Here is a 22,038-nt window from a genome sequence, read left to right as displayed (position 1 = left end):
CTCTTCTGACACCTTTGTAACTGCTCCCCTGTATTAAAGTCCCTCTCTTGAACTATCTTGCATGAACTCTGATTTCCTGCCTGTACCCTGCCTGATAGAGTGTGTTAAAATATACTTAAAAAAAAATTTTATTGGAGTATAGTTGATTTACAGTGTTGTGTTAGTTTCAGGTGTATAGCAAAGTGAATCAGTTATACATATAAATATATCCATTCTTTTTCAGATTCTTTTCCCATATAGGCCATTACAGAGTATTGAGTAGAGTTCCCTGTGCTGTACAGTAGGTCCTTATTATTTATCTATTTTATATATGGTAGTGTGTATATGTCAATCCCAATTTGCCAATTTATCCCTCCCCCTGCTTACCCCCAGTAATTGTAAGCTTGATTTCTATATCTGTAACTCTACTTCTGTTTTGTAGGTAAGTTCCTTTGTGCCCAAAATATACTTTTAAATTACATCATTCCAGACCAACATTAAAAACTTATGTTTTTATGTTTTGCTTATGTTGATAGGGTTAGTCAGAATTGCTTTACAAATATGAAAATCACTATTATCTTATTATTAGACAATTAATATAAGTAAATTATTTTAAAATCAGGAAAAAAATAACCAAAATAAAAAATTATTATTTACCTGCAATTCAAACATGAGATAACATCTCTGTTAACAATTTGTTATATTTACTTCCAGCTTGTTATATTATTACATATATACCTTGCCATATGTCAATATTTTAAAACATAATTTGTATCAGTTTATATACATTTTTTAGGAATGTCTGTAAACTTTTATGAATATATATCTTAAAATTCTCTATGATCTAAGTTCTTTATATTTGTGACATGCATTTTTCCTTGAAATTATACTCCTTTCCAAATCAGTGAGTATACATCTACAGCGACATTAAATAGTAGCACCAAGTTCAAATCATCATATACCATTGTCTGGATAGACCATAATTTATTGCCCCAATGCCAACTGCTGGACATTTAGATGTTTTTCACTATTACTCACACTGCTGTGGTAGATATCCTCATGGATAAATCTTTTCATCCTTGCTGCATAATTTCCTTGGATAGAAGCAGATTTGCTAGAGCAAAAGAATATGTATTTTTAAGGCTTGTCATACATATGGTGAAACTTTCCTCCAGAAAGGTTGTAGAGATAGTGATTCTTGGATGCTTCGTAAACTTTTCATCGTGCTCATATCAAAGTGTGTTCGTAAATATCCTGACAACCGGCACTCCCTCATTCAATGCCAGTTATTACCAGTGGCTTATTTAAATTGTCATTAAACAGTGGTCACAATGAAAATGGTTTCCTGAGAATCCATTGAAATGCTGCCATAATTTCAGCGCTTGTGGAGTGGATCTTCTCCTGCTAAAGTCTTGTGTCAAGTTGAGGACACAATTTGGCTTTGCTGCTATAAGTTGTTCAGCACCAATCCCAGTCTGTACAAACTCACTCTTTTACAATAGTGTGAATCCCTGGTGCATGGGCAACTATCATTAGGTGAGATTTCAGGGAAAATGCTTGAAATTTAGACAGTATCAGAGTTGCTTCATGAAGGGGGTGAAACCTGAGACATTTGGGAGAGTGATGGGTACACAACTGATATCAGGCAGCATTTCAGTCATGGATTTTCAAATTATAGCAAGGAAATTTGAGTGTGTTTATTTTGTCTTTGTTTGTAAGTGTTTTAATCACAACATCTCTGAAGAAAGTTGCTGAAAGAAGGAATTAATTGGCTGTTCAAAAAGCAAAATGGGGGCTTCCCTGGTGGCGCGGTGGTTGGGAGTCTGCCTGCCGGTGCGGGGGGTGCGGGTTCGAGCCCTGGTCTGGGAAGATCCCACGTGCCGCGGGGCGGCTGGGCTCGTGAGCCACAATTACTGAGCCTGCGCATCTGGAGCCTGTGCTCCGCAACGGGAGAGGCCGCGATGGTGAGAGGCCCGCGCACCGCGATGGGGAGTGGCCCCCGTTTGCCGCTGCTGGAGGAAGCCCTCCCACGGAAACGAAGACCCAACACAGCCAATAAATAAATAAATGAATAAATAAATAAATAAAATTAAAAAAAAAAAACAAACCAAAATGAGGCATTAGAAGGAGACAACCTTGATTTCAAATGTTTGATCTCAACATGGCCAATCTCATCGCTTTCACTGCAAAATGCACCAGAATAGGAGTCATCTGATCTTAATCCCCAAGAGGGGAAAGAGAACTAGTTGCAATAATTCTTGATCTGTTGCTGCCTTGCCACACTCAAGGGAGGAAGCTGTTTCAGAGAGAAATCTCGTGGTTGTAAGGAAAAGGAAAGCCAATTCAAACTGGTTAAAATAATAAAGGAAATGTTTGTGAAAAGTCCAGGTTCTAGTGAAACTTGTTCAGTTCAACAAGGTACCATGGGACGAGTTTTTCTTTGACTGCCCTCTCTGCCTTCCCCCATATCTTCTTCAGCTGGAGGGTGGCTCTTAGGCACAAAATGGCTGCCAGCAACCCTCACAGGTGTCTGCTTCTCTATTCATAGTCTATGAGGAAAGAGAACTTCTTTGCCTATGGTTCCTTAGATCTAGGAATCGTGCTTTTTAGAAGCCCATGGCAAAAGTCTGCTTGTATCTCATTAGCCCAAATTGTGTCACATGACCATCCCTCAACCAGTCACTGTGATGAGAGGTGGGCTCTGCTGTTTGGCTTCAGCCATTTAGGACCACCCCATTGCTGGTACCGTAAGTATTTTCTGAGGGGCAGGCAGTCTAACCAGGGAACCAACCAGTATCAAGAGGGAGGGAGAAGGGATACTGGGAGCGTGAGAAAAGCCGGTGTCCATTATGCAGAAGTTTTAAAAAGTACTCCCAGAGATCCTTATGTGCCTCCTTGGAGGACTGTCTCTCCACCCACTTCACCATCCCTCAAGATGAAAACTGATAGATTTGCCATCAATTTTCAGCCAAGGGGTTGAAACACCCTGGTGTATTGGGATAAGCTTGATAATATTACCTACAAGTCATTCCTAGTGATAGCTAAAGAGATAAAGTGTATAAATGATTTTATTGTTTCATGTCTAGCTGAGCTTATTCAAGGCTATCCCAGGTGCTTTTCTGGTGTCCCGTATGATTTATTTAGTGAACAAGACGGGGTACTCCGGGGTCTTGCCGTAGATTCTCCACCTCTAACCCGAGCTGCTTGGTACAGGACGCGTACTGGGTGACCCAGGAGAAAAGTGGCTGAGAATCAGGCAGGCTGGTAACGGTCCCTTCCCTGCACTCCAGACCCTACTCTCTATCCTCACCACCGCGCTACAGACATCACTCAATTTTTAAAAAAATTTTATGGGAGTATAGTTGATTTACCATGTTGTGTTAGCTTCTGCTTTACAGCAAAATGAATCAGTTATACATACACGTATATCCACCCTTTTTTAGATTTTTTTCCGATACAGACCATTACAGAGTACTGAGTAGAGTTCCCTGTGCTATACATCAGGCTCTTATTGGTTATCTATTTTATATATAGTAGTGTGTATATGTCAGTCCCAAACTCCCAGTTTATCCCTTCCCCCACCCCCGCTTTCCCCCCTGGTAACCATAAGTTTGGGTTCTACATCTGTGGCTCTATTTCTGTTTTGTAAATAAGTTCATTCGTACCATTTTTCTTAGATTCCACATATAAGCGATAGCATATGATAATTGTCTTTCTCTGTCTGACTTACTACACTCAGTATGACAATCTCCAGATCCATCCAAACGTCATTCAACTTGGATACAGCTACATCCCCTGCCTTCCACATTCCACTCAAAAGACCCAGCGCAGCAGGCACCACAGCCCAATTTCATTTTCAGAGAAAGTGGGTGATGATGGCTGCTGAAAAAACACCGCACCTCCTCCCACACGTCCGTGTTACTATGATTTCTGTTAGTGAGTAGCTCACCTGTCCTCACTGTGCCTTCAGAAAACACTGTCAGTACAGTACCACTGATCAGCCATGGTCAAATTTCACTTGCCATTTATTTTTTTAAAATCTTTTCTTTTTGTTCATTATATAACTGATTCATATTTACTGCAGAGCAATGGGAAAGTCACGTAAACTAAGAAAAAAGTAATAAAATCTGCTGTAATCCCACCCCCATAGAGAATCACTGCATGGCGGGGGGAGGGGGGAAGCTTATCATATCTTTTGATATGTATACATTCAAACAGATCATTTTTCCAAAAACAAAGAATCATGCAATACCTATTACTTTGTAACACATCTTCTCCCTCAGAGAACTCCTCCAGCACCTCTAGACTTAGATCATTATATTGTCATTACATTTAATTGCTGCATAGTATTCTGTCATTTAGAGGTACCCTGATTATTGAACCTGTCTTCTCTGGTGAAGTTGTGATTTCCAAGAGTTTGCTCTCACAAGCAGCATCTTAGCAGTTTTGTTGATATGAACCTCTGTGCCCATGCAGGGATGTTCCCATAGGATGATTGACAGCAGAAGCATCATTAGACCAAGGGCAAGCCTGCTTTTGCAACATTTAGTATGCATTGACAAATTGCCCTTCAGAAAAGTCATTACAATGTATTCTCCCACAGTTTCATTTGAAAGCATCCATTTTCCCATAATTTCTTGTCATTTCCTTTAATTAAAAAAAAAAAAAACAATATTGCAGGAATTAATTTCAAGACACGATAATCCAGATAATAGTCTTGCTATTGTTCACCAAATTGGTAGCTGAGAAAAGTGACTTTTATATTACAATATAGTTAATTTAACTCTCTTCTTTATATTGACCTGATATCCACCTCTGAGTAATAAATTGAAGTCTTGTGAGGTTTCCCTGATGGCTAAGAAAGGCAAATGAATAGAGAAGAGGGAAAGAAAAACCCATGAACCATTACCTGGATAATTCACTCATAAAATCCTGCTAGGGGAGCAGTGAGGGCGGGGGAAAAGTACACTTGCATCTTTATTTTGACAAAATTCAAGCTCTCTAAATCAGCTACCTGTGCCACTTTACAACAATGATTATCAACGTTTAATTTTTTGCTTTACTTTGAGTCTAACGCTCATAATAGAGGCTTCCATTTTTCGATGCTTGCCATGAGTCAGGAATTTAGCGATTAATTTAATCATCACAACAAAGTAGGAATTATTCCCCTTCTTCTGCTGAAGAAATTAGGGCCCAGAGATGCTGAGTAATTTGTCCAAGGTCACGCAGGCGGTCACCAGACAGAAAGAGGATCAGAGCTCAGGTTCGTCCGTCTCCAAAGCCCTTGCTGTTGCCAGTGTGCCACAAGGCCTCTCTTCTGGTGGAAAAAAGGACACTGTGCTGCCTAAGGACCCCTCCAAGCTGAGCAGACATGTCACATGAACGCATGAGCCTCCTGCGGCCTGGCTCCGCTTGGAACAGTTGTACTGACACTTCTTTCACTTCTTGACTTCCCTCAGGTCCCAGACAAACCAGTGAGGAGCATCAAGTATATGGAGAAGGATATAATAAACCTCAAGAAAGACCTTACACGAAGCCGGTGAGTGAGCCCTGCACCGAATGACCCGCAGACAGCCCGATAGGGACAAGCAGGCTATGGGGTGACGCCTGTGAGTCTTTGCCGAGTCTCAGTGCCCCTCAGCCCTGAACATTAGGCAGGAGATTCGCAGGAGGGTAGCCCTGTAAGGACTAGGGATGGGACCCATTTCTTGGTTGGACTCTTCAGGGAGCACCTGCACCAGACCGACCTACCCATTCTTGCTCACGGCAGTCCCATGCCTAGAATTCCCTCTGCTTTCCTTTCTTGGGCTGAATCCAACTCAAGAGGGTTCCCTTATGCTCCAGAAGACTCTTCCCTTTTTACTGCACACGCACAGTGTGGTAGCCGAGAGTCAGATCGACTTGGTCTCAAATACTGGCCCTGCTACCTGCCAGCTGGTGACACTGGAAGAGTTACTTAACCTCCCTGAGTCTCTGTTTCCTTAACTGTAAAGTGAATATAGTATGAGGTTGTTAGAAGGACTGGGTGAAATAATGCATAAAAGCGACATAGCCTTGAAGACAATGCCATTCATATCTTTTTCCACCCCACCAATTCCTTCCTCCATAGCGTGATAGCGTGAGCAAACTGAGGTCTAGAACCATATTTTTTTTCATCTCTTGGCGTGAGGTGGGATTTCTTTCTCCTCAAGGTGGGGTCATAAATGGGGCTTTTGGCCAAGCAACTCAAGGCGGAGTAACAGATGGAGAGTCTTTTAACACAAAACACGTTAAGAGACACGCTAAGCGGGGGTGATACAGGCAGCGCGCAGGGTCTGCTTGTCTCACGTGTCTCCCGCTCTGAGCCAGACGCTGGTAAGAATCACAGCGAGACGCTTCCTTCCTCACCTCCATGGTCTGGAAGCTCTTCCTTCACTGCGCACCTGCATCTCCTCCCCACACGGCTTTGACGGAACGGGATGACAGCCCAAGAAGAGGCAGGAAGGTGTGGGCTTTTGAAACGGGGGAGGAGGAAAGGGATGAAGGAGGCTAAGGGGGGCATCAGGATGGGGCCCCAGAGAACAGTATTTCCCCACCGACCACAGGAGGGGTGCCTGCATCGGTGCTGAGAGGGTCTCTGGACACCCAGTGTCCAGCAGAAACATAATGTGAGCTGTTACATAATTTCAAATTTTTCAGTAGCCGCACTAAAAAAAAGTGGAGAAAAAACAAGTGAAAGTAGTTCTAATAATATATTTAGCCAAATAGATCCAAAGTATTGCCATTTGACATGGAATCAATATAAAAATGTATTAATGAGATAATTTAGAGTCTGTTTTGAACATGTGCTGAAAAATGATGAATGGTGAAAATCCACAGTGTATGTTGCACTTAGAACATATATCAATTTAGATCAACCACATTGCAAGTGCTCAGTAGTTGTTACAGATTGAATTGTGTCCCCCCAAAATCCGTATGTCAAAGCCCCAACCCTCAACGTGATTGTACTTGCAGAGAGGGCTGCTGAAGAGGTAATTAAGGTTAAGTGAGGTCCGAAAGGTGGGACCTAATCCAATAGGATTGGTGTTCTCATGAGAAGAGGAAAGGACGCCAGGAATGTGCACACACAGAGAAGAGGGCAGCTAAGGACACAGCTAGAAGATGCCACCTGCAAGCCAAGGAGAGACACCTTGATCCTGGGCGTCTTGCCTCCAGAACTAGGAGAAAATAAATGTCTGTTGTTTAGACCACCCATTCTGTTATGACAGCCGCATCAGACTAACATAATAGTCAACATTGGAATAATCCTGCAGAGAATGTCCCCAGCTCAAGGGGGGATGATGGGACTCAGTCTCGGGGTTTCAAGCAGAGCAGAGCTCAGAGATGGCACGTGAACTCGTCCCTGAAAATCAACGGATGAGCCCCACAGGGACCCCTCTGTTAGTTGTGGACACATTGGCCTCTACGGTGTTTGAACCCAGGTTAGAGGGCTTTTGAGGCTGATGCCTTGGGAACCTGGGAGCCCCAGGGACTGGTGAGAGGTAGTGTCAGGAGGCCACAGTTACCTGAGTGGGGCAACATCTGGGCAGGCAGCGAAGAAAGAGGGTTGCACAGCTGAGGGTGCACCTCCCAGCGGGGATTCGTACTCTGCTCCGCAGTCATGCCTGAAGGATATTCCAGGTTTCAGAGGGAATGTTCCAGGCTTCAGAAGAAATGGTACAGCAGGGGAATTGCATCAGAGGTGAGGTTCCATCTGTATGTCATGGGCACCAATCAGAATGGACACTGGCCGTACACAGCCATTATGACCATGTTAGTTCTTACCAGCTGAGTGTTCCTAGCCTGGAGGTAGATGATTCTAATACATCTTCATACATACCAGAATCTCTAGAGCCTAGGAAATGAGCGTTTCCATAATAATTTATACTGTAGACTGAGAGCTGGTAACTACAAGTACCAATACATGCCTTCTTGATCTACGTAGGTTCCAGATACCAAGACTCAACCCAGGCCAGGGAGGGCGACAAGCAGTGGTGAGCCAGCTTGTAACCAGAACTGATGCGCTGAATTTCCAGGAAATTTGCAAGCCAATTATTAAACGCAGCTATTGTTAAAAATTAACTTATAGAAACTTACAGTTAAATACATTATATTAAAACAAAGGTGATAAATACTCGCAACTCATCATTTCTTAATGATTTCCTACATTTTACTGCTAGCTATGCAGTTGAGGTTATTTCTGGTTATAGTATCTGTGTAGTGGAAATACTGTATAATGGGGGCTACTGCAAATCTCCTTCCAGCTCCACATTCACTGACATCATATTGGTAGGTCAAAATCAGCTACAGTGGGAATATTTAGGCACAGAAATCAGCAAAAGGTACAGATCAGGGCTTACTTGTCCCTCCAGAGAGATGGTTGTTAAACATTCACCAGCACTCTGGGGACATGCCCCAAAATGACCAAGGTAGAACTTTCCACTAACCTAGAGGGGTCAGCAGAGGGGTGATGAAAAGGTGATAAAGACAGTGGCTTTTCTGCCATCCTTGAGTTGGCAAGCTGAGTCTGTCCTTTGTGCCAGACACATTTACCATGGCTAGAATTTAACATCCTCGCCAGACGGACTCGGCTTGTCCAAGTGCTGGGCGTGAAGGACAACGTGGAAAGGGCCAGACAGAAAAGCCACAAGCAAGAAAGCAAGAAACGACAGTAAAACTTTCCATCTGGCCACACTCCTGGATCCCACTGACATTTAAGGAACCAGAGATTCCCCTTCAGAAGGAACACCTTGTTTTCCAGAGGAAATCACCCTTCCAAGAGATGCATACCCCTTGGCGCCATCACCCAGTATTGAATGAGGTGAATTGTTAACAAAGAAGATATTGTCTTTTCCACGTACTGTTTTTAAAATCTGCTCCACCTCCTGTTGGAATCTAGCCCAAAACACCAAAAGGAGGTGTCAGAATGAGCCAAACACCTTGACTATCTCCTAGATTTTCATTTAATACTTCAGCCCCCTTATAATTCAATTGCACCATCCCTGGTTTCATGGCCAATTTAACATGATGCTAAAAAGAATAAAAATCTAACAGCTTTCCTCCTCGCCTCTTCCACCAGATGTTCGGCGGCACCAAGCTGCACACTGTGCACTCACTTCCCAGATTTCTCCTAGCAGAAGTTGACAACCAGGGCTTCTGTGTGTGCCCAGTTCTTGGTTGACTCTTGAAGCCAATGACATGCTTTCCTCCGAAGCTGCCGGTACTTTTTATTGCACATGGTTTTTTTCGGTTTGTTTTTGTTTTTCTAAGGAAAATAGACATCTCTGCAATGAAAACAACTGAAATGTTGAACCTGAAGCTGTGATATACCCGTGGCAAAGTTTAGTTAGGTACTGGCAACTGCAAATAAGCAGCGATGAATTAACCCCCTCTTCCAGCAGATCCCAGCAGGGTACAGATTATGCACCTGTTTCCAAGGTCTGCGACTTTGCTTTCCAGCTGCATTTGGTAGACTGCTGAAGCAGGGCAGTGAGATATGACAAAGGTGGAATTTTGGCAAAGGAAGAAGCTTTTTCTTTTGTATGAAGTTAGGCACTTCTTCTTGGTCCCTCCTTAGTTTTTCTGTGCTCATTCATTTTCTTCAACAAATATTTATTGACTACCAGGCATCACCAGGTATACACCAGGCATCATTGTATATATTGGAGACACAGCAGTGCACGAAGTGGACAAAACTCCTGTCCTCAATGAATAAGAGACAGTGATGCGCATTAAAATGGGGCAAAGACAAACAAGTTAGCAAGTAAATAAACAGGATTGGGGCAGGGGACGTTGGCCATATCCTATGAAGAATATAAAGCAAGGTGATGTACAGGCATAGCTCGTTTTACTGCACTTCACAGATACTACGTTTTTTACAAATGGAAAGTGTGTGGCAAGTCTGTCGGCACCATTTTCCCAACAGCGTTTGCTCGCTTTGTATCTCTGTGCCACATTTTGGTAATTCTTGCAATATTTCAAACTTTCCCATTTTTACTGTATGTGTGATGGTGATCTGTGATCAGTGATCTTTGATGTGACTCTTGCAAAAGATTAGGACTCACTGAAGGCTCAGAGGACGGTTAGCCTTCTTTAGCAGTAAAGTATTTTTTAATTAAGATATGTACATTGTTTATTTAGATACAATGCAATTGCCCACTTAAGAGAGTACAATATAGCGTAAACATAACTTTATACGCAATGGGAAACCAAAAAACCGTGACTCACTTTATTGCGATATTCACTTTACCGCAGTGGTCTGGAACCCGACCTGCGGCAACTCCGAAGCGTACCCAGATGTAGCAGTGGCAGTGACGGGGAGCAAGTGCTGCCTTAGCAAGAGTGGCCAGAGGGAGCGGTTTTGTAAAGGGGGCCGTGGGCTGACGCCTGAACGGTGACGCCTGAACGGAGTATTTCACAGGACAACAGATGGATGGGTGCCAAAGCTGGGACAAACCAGAAACGCTGGAGAAGCAGAAAGAAGGCCAGCGTGGCTGGACCAGAGTGAGGGAGATGGGCACAGGCTGGAGCGCACAGGGCCTCGGGCCTCACAGGCCGTGGCGAAAAGTTTGGGTTTTAGTCTAAGTGCAATGAGAACCCGTTGGAGGGTTCTGAACAAGAGAGGGATATGATCTGATCTTTAAAAGAACATCCCATCGGCTGCATAGGGACCAGTAGAAAGGCTGTGTGGTAAGAGATGTCGATGGCTTGGATCAGCAAATAGCAGTGAATTGGAGAGGAGTGGGTGGATTCGGGATTTGTTTGGAGGCACAGGATGAGATCAGATGTGGGAGACAAGGGAGAAGGCGGGATCAACATGTTTTTATCTCTTCCACCCTCACGGGGATGGAAGATGTCTCCTAACCTAGAAAATATCATGTCCACTGTCATGGTCCCCGAGTGCTTAGTGATGGGATGAATTAATTCTGTTGTCCATCCCTGGAACTTAGAAGTTAAAAATAAGGGGGAAGGCCTGTACATTAACTCAGGGGGAAGTGACTGAGGGAGATGGCTTACATATAAATCTGTGGGATAAACCAGTTGATGAGATGGCTGGGCCATTGCTGTCTCCATCAGGCTGGTCTCCCTCTTCCACTGCCTTCAAGCTGGAGTGTCCACTCTGCCTTGTTGGGGAATGGCCTGTGGCTGGGAGGAGAAGGTGCTGATGTTGTCCTGCAACAGGGTCAGTCTGTCCTGGGAATCCCCAGGGTCTAGCTCAGTTCTTAGCATAGAGAAGCACTCAATAAATATTTGCTAAAGTTTATATTTGCATCGTATCTTAAAAATCTTCCCTGAGGCAGGCAGGAAAGTTCCTTTTGCTCCATTTCTCAGATGAGAAAACTGAGACTCAGCAAAGTTCAGAGATTTTCTTGCAGTCATTGTATCAGTTAGCTATCACCACATAACAAGTCACCTCAAAAAGTCAGTGACTTAAAACAGTCACATATATTAGTGTTTATGAGTCTGTAATTCAGTTGGGAGGTTCTCTGATCTCAGCTGGTCTCCCTTGAGTGTCTGTCATCAGCTGAGGGTTGGGGAGGTGACTTTGCTGATCTTGACTGGGCTCTCTCCTATGGTTTGGAGGATAACCAGCCATAGGGAGGTCTAGGGTGGCCTTGGCCCTAACAACATGGTGTCTCATTCTCAAGCAGGTCAGTCAGGCCTTGTTCTCACCATGGTAGGATTCTGAGAGAGAATGGAAGTGTGTGAAGCCTCTGAAGATTTATGCTAAGAACTGGCAAAACATCACTTCCACCATATTCTTGTGACCACAGCAAGTCACAAATCCAGCCCAGATTAAAGGTGGGGGAATAGGGACTTCCCTGGTGGCGCAGTGGTTAAGAATCCGCCTGCCAGTGCAGGGGACGTGGGTTCGAGCCGTGGTCCAGGAAGATCCTACACGCCGTGGAGCAACTAAGCCCATGCACCACAACTACTGAGCCCACGTGTCACAACTACTGAAGCCTGCGTGCCTAGAGCTCATGCTCCGCAACAAGAGAGGCCACCGCGATGAGAAGCCTGCGCGCCGGAACAAAGAGTAGCCCCCGCTCGCCGCAACTAGAGAAAGCCTGTGCGCAGCAACAAAGACCCAACACAGCCAAAAATAAATAAATTAATTAATCAGTTTTTTTTTTAATTATTAGCACCTTTAATTATTATTTATTTATTTATTTATTTATTTGGCTGTGTTGGGTCTCCGCCTCCGTGCGAGGGCTTCCCCCAGCCGCGGCAAGCGGGGGCCACCCTTCATCGCGGTGCACGGGCCTCCCACCATCGCAGCCTCTCCCGTTGCAGAGCACAGGCTCCAGACGCGCAGGCCCAGCAGCCGTGGCCCACGGGCCCAGTCGCTCCGCGGCATGTGGGATCCTCCCAGACCAGGGCTCGAACCCGTGTCCCCTGCACTAGCAGGCAGACTCCCAACCACTGCGCCACCAGGGAAGCCCCTAATCAGTTTTTTTAAAGAAAAGGTGGGGTAATAGACTCCACTTCTTGATGGGAAGATCTGCAAAGTCTCCTTGCAAAAGGGTGGAGATTTGGGGTCATTTTTTTCAGTAGACCGCAGTCAGATAGCCAATTCTGAGCTAGCCTTTGAGACATGAGCTAGTTTCCCAAAAGTTAATTTGTACAAATCAGAGTCCCCCTCTTGGGAATGTAAAGTGGAAGCCACGTCAAGAATCAAGGAGGTAGCAGTGAGGGGAGAAGCTACAAGGCTCTTAGGAAGGGGGACCAGAGAGGCGTGGAAAGCTGTAGGGAACCAGGGCGTGAGGGGCAAAGAGAGGCACGATGAAGGAGCCGAGTGGGAAGTTAGAGGAGAAGACAGCAACCTAAGAGAAGAGAGCCCGACGTCAAGTCTAGACTCAACCTGAAGACTTTCAGATCCTGCTACTGAGGTCCCTGAAGCTCTTTTGGGAGAAAATCTCCAATTCCTCTTTGAGTTCCTGATCTTGGATTCCCACAAGATTTTTCAAACCCTTTATCAGCCCTATATGTACTCTTATAATAAACCCCTCTTGAGTGGAATAGCTTGGCAACCAAGGACCCCAATGACTAAAATGACTTCTTAGTCTATAAAGACAGAGAAATCCAGAGGAAATGTGACACCTTTTATCATCCCACTCTGTTGCTGGGCTGCTTTATGAGTTAATGGTGTTTAATAAGGGACATTCCCTTTGAGTTATGGTTTGTGTCTAAGCTGGTAGGTGGAGTGAACTTCTCTTCTTGAAACAAAAAGAGACGAAATGAATAATTTAATTAAAAGTTAAATCTAGATGGGTGGCACATGTACCCCCACTCCTTTCTCCTGTGCCCAAGGCAGACATTACTGATGGATCACAGCACTCTTTGCATTTGAGCCCAGACTTGGTCTCAAAAGTCCTCTCAATCCAGCACTCCAGGTAGCTACCACCATTGATTAGAGTTGTTAAACAGGATGTAATTTATTTGTCATCTCTAAATTAGAAGACTCAAAAGGAGACTTTGGTATCTATCATATGGCACCTTATTAATCCAAAATGAGGGCGGGAGTGTAAGACCTTGGTATCTATAATATGGCACCTTATTAATCCAAGATGAGGGAGGGAGTGTAAGAGACCAGCAGGAGAACAAACCTCACTCAAATCCCTTCATAAATGGGGGTGATCTTAATCAGTGAATTTAAATAGTTGAAAAATGGTTGTTGACCTCTGACATTTACTGACGGTTCTCAATGGCTTCTGCGTCTCATCACTCAACACCCAGGACCTCCACATCCGTAGCCTATAGCCCAGAACGTCTTCATTTCAAAGTTCAAGCCTGATTCTTCCCACTGCCCCCTCCCCAGACTTGAGACCTGCCTCAAAGCCGCAGAATTGTTTAACATCATGGATTTATATGCTGGTCAATACTTTGGAATGCAGGCAAAGTTAAGCCTTCTGAATGGTACCTTATGAATCATTCAAAGAAGACCTTAGTTCCCCCACATTACATCATCCCCATGCCCTGCAGCCAGCGGGTGGACATTAATGAGTCCCCAGCATGTTCCATGAAGGAAAGGACTTGGCCCCGTGTCCTTAGCCCAGAAATGATCAACACAGCCTCACACCCAAAGGGTAGGTCACTGCTGTGGGCTGGAGGAACCTGGCTCGAGTTAATTGCATTTGTATCATCTTGAATGTGACCCAGAGGCTCTACCTACTTTTTCTTTGTTACTGGTATCTTCGTGTGTCTTTGACACCGCTAGTTAACTATAGTTCTAGGGCAAGTTTTCTTCTCTGCTTTTCTTTTACCACTGTCCACTGAGGGTGGATATCTTTGTTTAATTTCTCTCCTTATGGCTATGGCTGCCTCAGAGGACCCCACATTAAAAAGGAACTCAACTAGAAGACCGTGTTTTCAAATTTAAGCATCAAAATATCTTGAACCCTTGAACCTTTTGTTACATAAAGGTTTGCACAAAACTCTGTTTTCTGAAATCCTTTCCCAGATGACAGGCAGTGTTCCCAGGCTTATAGCCAGGCTTGGAGGGTTCACACAGTATAGCTGAAAGTGCGCTGGCTTTGGAGTCAGCTGTGGGTTCAAATCTTGACTCGACCAGTTATTACCTGGGTGGCCATGAACGAATCAGTTCACTTCTGTAGAGCTTGGTTTCTTTATCTATGGGATGGGTTGCAGGGATAAGAAGTCTGCTTCACACAGTTGTTGGGATTTGCGGGGGCAGATATGGGTGAAGAATGTAGGAGTAGATCGATAAAAGTTAGTTGTTGTTGTCTTTAAGCTGGTTGTCCTGAGACTGTCTGCAGATATTCAAGGGCAGCCATGAAGGGCATGATCTTTGGAAGCAAAGAAACCCCGTCCTGTCACTCATCAGCTGAGTGACCTCAGCCTGGTCATTTTACTTCTGTAAACCTAGTTCTCATCTGTAGAATGGAATCAGTGCCTTCTTTCAAGGATTTTTTTGGTGAGGACGAAATGAGACAATGTGTAAAAATCTCCTGTTCTGCTTCACTTCCTTCCCTTTGCTCCTCCAGTGCTCTGAAAACAGAGGCAAGACCAAGGAAGTCAGAGTCCCACCCATGTGTGACAAGCTAGAAGCCCTCAGGCTGGCATCTTCCGTTCCCCAGACCTCAGTGGTCTTGGACCATGCACAAATGTGTTCCTCACCACTTCAGGGGAAGCCTGCATAGTACAGACAATGTATGCTTCTCTCCTGTGGGCAAGAAAATGATTTAACTCAGTTCTGCACGACCCTACAAAACTCTTAGGTAAACAGGTCCTAAGGTGAATTTACCCTATTGATTAAATGTGTGCGCGTGCACGCGCGTGTGTGTGTGTTTAAGAGACAGAGGAAGAAAAAGAGACGGTCTGTTATCTAAAACAAAGACCTCACACTATATTTGGCTTCCCCAGACCTGGGAGGGAACGGGGTGGGGGGGGATATTATCCAGGTCAGAGTTTGTTTCATTTGCATCCCTTTTTTACCAGAGGGAGAGTCTGTATCAGCTACATTCAGAGAGAAAATGCCAGGAGATAAAATACTGACAATGAGTGACAACTGTTACTCTTCCATCATTTTCAATATCACTGCAGTAATGCTGACCTCAGTCCCCCCAAACCACGAGCAGAGGGAGCTACTGGTTTTAGGAGACGCCCTGGATTTTAGCTCTTGAAGAGAACAGGTCACCTTCTCCAAAGTTTCCCCTCTTATGTTGAGCTGAGCACGCATCCTACAAGGTGCACTATGAAGAAAAGTGTTCTGTGGTCACATATGTTTGGAAAATGCTGTGAACTATATCCTCACCTCAGAGGTTCCCAATTCACAGTAGAATTTCAAAGTTCTGTAAAGTTCTATGGTAAGGAAGTCTACTTAAACGCACATAGCTCAGCATTGGCTATTTATTTATTTATTTACTTACTTACTTACTTATTTATTTATTTTTGGCTGTGTTGGGTCTTCGTTTCTGTGCGAGGGCTTTCTCTAGTTGCGGCAAGTGGGGGCCACTCTTCATCGCGGTGCGCGGGCCTCTCACTGTCGCGGCCTCTCTTGTTGCGGAGCACAGGTTCCAGATGCACAGGCTCAGTAATTGTGGCTCACGGGCCCAGTTGCTCCGCGGCATGTGGGATCTTCCCAGACTAGGACTCGAACCCGCGTCCCCTGCATTGGCAGGCAGATTCTCAGCCACTGCGCCACCAGGGAAGCCCAGCATTGGCTAATTTTTAAACCATGGACTTCCATTTCTGGCTACGTGGCAGATTAGACACCGTGAATGAGGGGAAAAAAAACTAGATAAAAGTCTGGATATAAAACCCACTGATGTTTAATATGTGTCGCGGGATGGGTCACTAGGGAAGCGGTCTCAGATGGAGACTTGTGTGCCGTGGTTTCGTGGGGGTGCCGTCAGGCAGTGGAGACTCAGGATGGTGCAGCATCACCGGTGGGTGACACAGGAGTCTGCACCACCGCCCACGCACCTTAACTGTGCCCTCTGACCCTGCTCGTGCCTGATTCCAGGTGTCCCACTTCCATCTTATGATGGGTCATAACTGGGATCATTGTGTCACAGGGAATGTTACACGTGCCAAGAGGCTCTCTAGCTTTCACGCTTCACCTTGAATCGGTGATTACCCACCCTCACTCTTTTATTATCTTCTCCGGTGCACCAGTAGACCTCGCACAACAGCCATCTAGCTCCACAGTCTTTGTTACCGTCACCTCCCCCAGACCTCTCAACAGCTTGAGACGTTGCACCAGCCTGTGCAGCACCTCCCGCGGGTGTCTGGTCCCGTCTTCCCCCCACGAGAATGCTGACAGCTGCTCTTTCCGCAGCCTACCAGGGCCACTCACTACTGCTCCTACTGCCGGAGACGGGATGGGAGGTTTGCTGGCACGTGTTTAACACCCCACTCTTCAGTGGGGGGAAAAATCTTGATATGTTGTATTTGCTCATTTCTGTGGTGTAAATACTCCCACCATAGCCAGCCGCAAGCTACTAATGTGATGGCACTGAATGTGTGGTTGGGAAGAGATGTCGACAGTCCACACTCACAAGCTGGTGTCGGTTGGCTCAGCACGCCACTGGATGAGGTCCTCATTGCCAGATGGATGGTGGTTAATCCAGCTCCAAAATTCCATCTTTTTTTTTGCAGATTATATTCCATTATAGGCTATGATAAGATATTGGGTAAAATTCCCTGTGCTATACAGTAAATCCTTGTTGTTTATCTACTTTATGTATAGTAGTGTGTATCTGTTAATCCCATGCTCCTAATTTGTCCCTCCCTCCCCTCCCTTTCCCCTTTGGTAACCCTAAGTTTGTTTTCTGTGTCTATGAGTCTGTTTCTGTTTTGTATATAGATTCATTTGTAATATTTGTTAGATTCCACATATGTGATATCGTATAGTATTTTCTTTCTCTGTCCTACTTATTTCACTAAGCATAATATTCTCTAGGCCCATCCATGTTGCTGCAAATGGTAATATTCCATTCTTTTTTACAGCTGAGTAATATTCCATTGTATATATGTACCACATCTTTTTAAGCCAATCCATTAATGAGCACTTGGGTTGCTTCTGTGTCTTGGCTGTTGTAACTAGTGTTGTTGTGAACATTGGGGTGAATGTGTCTTTTCGAATTAGAGTTTTCATTTTTTCCAGATACATACCCAGTAGTGGAATTGCTGGGTCATATGGTAGATCTATTTTTAGTTTTTTAAGGAACCTCCATACTGTTTTCTATAGTGGCTGCACCAATTTACATTCCCACCAACAGTGGAGGAGGGTTCCCTTTTCTTCACACCCTCTCCACCATTTACTATTTGTAGACTTTTTGATGATAGCCATTCTGACCAGTGTGAGGCGATACCTCATTCTGGTTTTGATTTGCATTTCTCTAATAATTAGTGATATTGAATATTTTATGTGCCTGTTGACCATCCGGATGTATTCTTTGGAGAAATGTCTATTTAGGTCTTCTGCCCATTTCTGATTGGGTTATTTGCTTTTTTGATACTGAGTTGTATGAGCTGTTTGTATATTTTGGAAATTAACCCCTTGTCAGTGGTGTCGTTTGCAAATCTTTTCTCCCGTTTTGTAAGTTGTCCATTTGTTTTGTTGATCGTTTTCTTTGCTGTGCAGAAGCTTACAAGTTTGATTAGGTCCCATTTGTTTATTTTTGCTTTTATTTCTATTGCCTTAGGGAGACTGATCCAAAATTCCATTTTAGAGTCTACTTCTGAGGGTCACTCTTGCACCTAACTGCTGTAGGTCAGTTTCCCTGGGACAGACTCTGAGACGGAGATTTTCATGCAGGTTGTTCATTGGGAAGTGCTCTTAGGAGCAACACCTGTAAGCAAGTAAGGGCAGCAGGATGGGCAGAGGGAGAAGTTGAGCTAAGAAGCAATCACAGCGCAAACCTCAGATGATCACGCAGGGAGCTCTGGAGCTGGGTTGGCCATTCTGAGATATCCCAGCTTTAGAGGCAAGAGGACCAGACCTTTGTACTCTTGGAGGAACCAGTCGCTGAATGCAGGTTTCCTCTAAGGAGGGGCATACCCTTTATTGAAGCAGCTCCTTTTATTTGATGACAGATCCTGGGAAAGAACTCAGCTATGAGCCCTCAGCAGACACCAGAACCTGGAGAAACGGGGGCCTCTGTCTAGAAGGAGGATTCTGGGTGGCACAGCCCAGCATCCCCTGGAATATGTGTCCAGAAATAAAAGCTTGAATAACAAGAAGAGAGAGGTTATGAAAGCACAACTGAACTGACAGTGGGACGTTTTGTCCTCATGCACAGCCATCCTAAGTTAACATCCCACAGATGTGGTAGCATTGACTACCACAGTCAGTTTGGGAATTGATCATCTATTCTAAGGCCCCCATGTCCCAGGTGAGGAAACCATAGCCCAGAGAGAGGAATTGCCTTGTCCAAGATCACAGGATGTGTTAGTAGCAGAGCTGGAACTCACATCTACTCTAGGGCCTTTGTTCCATGTTGTACTTCTTGCTTAATGTGTATAATTTTGCAGTTTTGTTTAGTTATTTGAATAATGGCCGTTTCCACCACTAGATTAAAGGCTCCCTAACAACAGGGGCCATAACTCTTTCTCACAAATATATTGTCAGTGTCCAGCACAGTGTCTGGAATGTACTTGGTGCTTATAAATACTTTTGTTGAATGAATGAATGCATGCTTCAGAATCCCTCTGGCTTTCTTTTTAGGCATCAGGCTGAGGGGACAGGGGGAATGGAAGGTGACGGGATGCATCCCTGAAAAGATCAGGCGGCCGGGCTGAGCCGCGAGGAAACCTAGCTCAGAGCAATAAGCACGCACACGTACTGTCAGTCCATGCAGGCTTTGAGCCAGACTGCTGGGGTTCAAATCCCAGCTCTGTGGCTTACAAGCCACATAGTGGTGAACAGCCTTCCTAATTTCTCTAATTCCCCGGAGCAGAGACTGCAAAAATACTTTCTTCCTCTCTCAGGGATCTTGTGAGGATTAAATGAGTTAATAAAGCACTTAGAACAGTGCCTGACACATGGTAAATACTTGATAAATGGTAGCTGCGTGTGTTACATCCTTCATGTTCCCCAGGTGACTGTAACTATTGTACAGTATGGTCATGATCTCACGGATTTCTCCCTGTCCCCAGTCATGGGGCTACAGGCAGAGCTCAGCACGAGATCCAGCATGTCACACCCGATCCCAGACTTGGAACCTCAAAGGTCCGTGTTTAAGGGACCATTGGAGCAAATCTGATACCAGGTAGGAGCGGGGAGTGAGGATGGATAGTTTGTAAGTGCAGGCGGTGCAGATGCAGCTGTTAGTGCTGGATTTCCATATTGATTTGAAATCTCTTCCTATTGGGATTGTTCAACAAGCCATCATTCTAATGGATGTAACCACAGGCTGTACAATAAAGCACTAATCCACCACTTAGCGCAAATGCTGCCTGCATTAAGCCCTGTAATTTTTTTGAACTTTTTATTGAAATATAACATAATACAGGAAAGCACACAAATCATTAAGCCTACAGCTCAATAAATTTTCACAAGATGAACACACCCATGGAACCCACACCCCCATAAAGAAAAGGGACGTTACCAGGCCCCTCAGAAAACCTGCTCGTGTCCCTCCCGGTCACTATCTCACCCCAAAGAAAATCACTCTCCTGACTTCCAGGACTTACGTTTAGTATCTCCTGCTTTGAACGTTGCGTAAGTGAAATTGTACAGTTGGCACCCTTATCGTATCTGTTTGTTTTTTTTTTTTCATTGGACATTATGTTTCTGAGATTTATCCACACTGCCTCACAGAGTTGGGGTTTGTAATCCTTCAGTTTCTGGGCAGTTTCCATTGTGTGAAAGTAGCATAACATACTCGTTCTGGGATTGATGGGCATTTGGGTGGTTTCCACTTTAGGGCTATTATGAAGAGAGCGGCTATGAACATTCTTATGCATGTTTTTGGCTGAACGTGTGTATGCATTTCTGTTGGGAACATACCTAAAAGTGGAAGTGTTGGCTCTCAGAGCTCGCGTAGGCTCAGCTGTAGTCAATACTGCCAAACAGTTTCCCGAGCCCTATATTTTAAAGAACTTTTAAAAATACATGAATAAGATGATTTAGAAAAACTGGAAAATGTGGAGAAGTAGATATTAATAAGTAATAGAACCACACTCAATTACATCACCTAGGAATCATCCCTATTCATATTTTGGTATGTCAACTTTTATCAATATTTTTATATATACTTGTGTATTTTTTTACCAAAAAAAAAAAAAAGAACCATTTTGCATATTCTATTTGGTAACCTGATTTTTTATTTAGCAATAGATTATGAACCTCTTCCATGTCAATAAATGCACATCTGCAATTTCATTTTTTAAACTTTTTTGTATGAAAGTATTCAAGTATCTGTATTTGAACAGAACAGTACAATGAACTTCTATGTACCCATTGCTCAGATCAATGATTATCAACTTATAGTCAATCTTGTTTCATTTACACATCATCCTCCCCTATTATTTTGAAGTGTTTATCATTTTATCCATAAATATTCTAACAACTATCGAGGAGAAGGACTAGAGAAGAGTAGAGAAGAAGAGAAGGACTCTTTTTAAAACCATAACCACAGTAATATTATCACATCTAAAACAAATAGCAATGTCTTTAATATCAAATATTCACTCAAATACAACCATCTTAATGGTTGTATAATATTCCAGTGTAAGAACGTAGCATAATTTATCTAACCAATTTCCTATCATTGGACTTCTTGGTTGTTTTTGATTTGTTCTCCTGTTATATAAACAGTGCTTAGATGGACATCTTCGGAGTTACATCATTCTAATACTCTAGTTCCATAAGATAAATTCCTAGGGCATGCAGCTTTAAGGTTCTTGACCCTTAACTGAAGTCCTCTAGATTTATACTGGGTTTCAGTTGCTGAAAATAGCTAGTTCATAAATGCTTTTGCTTTGAATGCTTTGAAACAAATGAGCTTTTTGCATAAGAAATGAAAGCAAAGCAAAAAAAAAAAAAAAAAACAGGGTGTAAGAGGTTGACAATACCTCAGACATGACTTTTTGCCCTGTTCACCTTAGCATAGTCATCAGAAGCAAAGGAGCAGTTTATGGAGAGCAAAATGAAAACAAAAAATGGTCACGAAATAAACCCTGCCCTCAAATTTACTGGCAATGTCCAACTGACCCATAGGCAGACCCAATCTGCATCTGCGAGATCATTTCTCTTCCCCAGGATTCTTCACATAAAATCTTTGTCTTACTCAGTACTCCCTTTAATCCCAGCCGCTCCACAAGTGATTGTTCTGATGGTTTTCACTCAGATGAGCCTATTGCCAAAGACTGTAATCCATTCAACTTTTTCAATGCAAGGGAAAACTTCCATTTGTTCTCTACAGACTATAGCCTTTGACCACGTCTTTTTCTGGATCTTCTCTGTAATATTAACTGACACTTTGCAGTTATGATTTCACTTAAAAGTAAAATAAAATAAAATTATATTAAAAAGTCAGAAACCTCACAAGTTCGCCAAGCGCATCTCCGAGA

At 43.8% G+C, this 22,038-nt stretch overlaps 1 protein-coding gene across 1 annotated transcript in view; it reads left to right on the top strand.

Annotated features, from left to right (window-relative positions):
- Positions 1 to 22,038, top strand: part of CCDC60 (coiled-coil domain containing 60) — a 173,996-nt gene that overhangs the window by 65,786 nt on the left and 86,172 nt on the right. The window contains exon 2 of the mRNA XM_059895217.1: positions 5,439 to 5,518. Coding sequence (XP_059751200.1) covers positions 5,439 to 5,518 — 80 coding nt within the window. The remainder of the gene's footprint in view (positions 1 to 5,438; positions 5,519 to 22,038) is intronic.

Source organism: Balaenoptera ricei, chromosome 14, assembly GCF_028023285.1.
Source record: "Balaenoptera ricei isolate mBalRic1 chromosome 14, mBalRic1.hap2, whole genome shotgun sequence".
Classification (NCBI taxonomy): Eukaryota; Metazoa; Chordata; class Mammalia; order Artiodactyla; family Balaenopteridae; genus Balaenoptera; species Balaenoptera ricei.
Note: the sequence above shows the minus strand (reverse complement) of the source record. Positions and strands in the feature narration are given on the sequence as shown.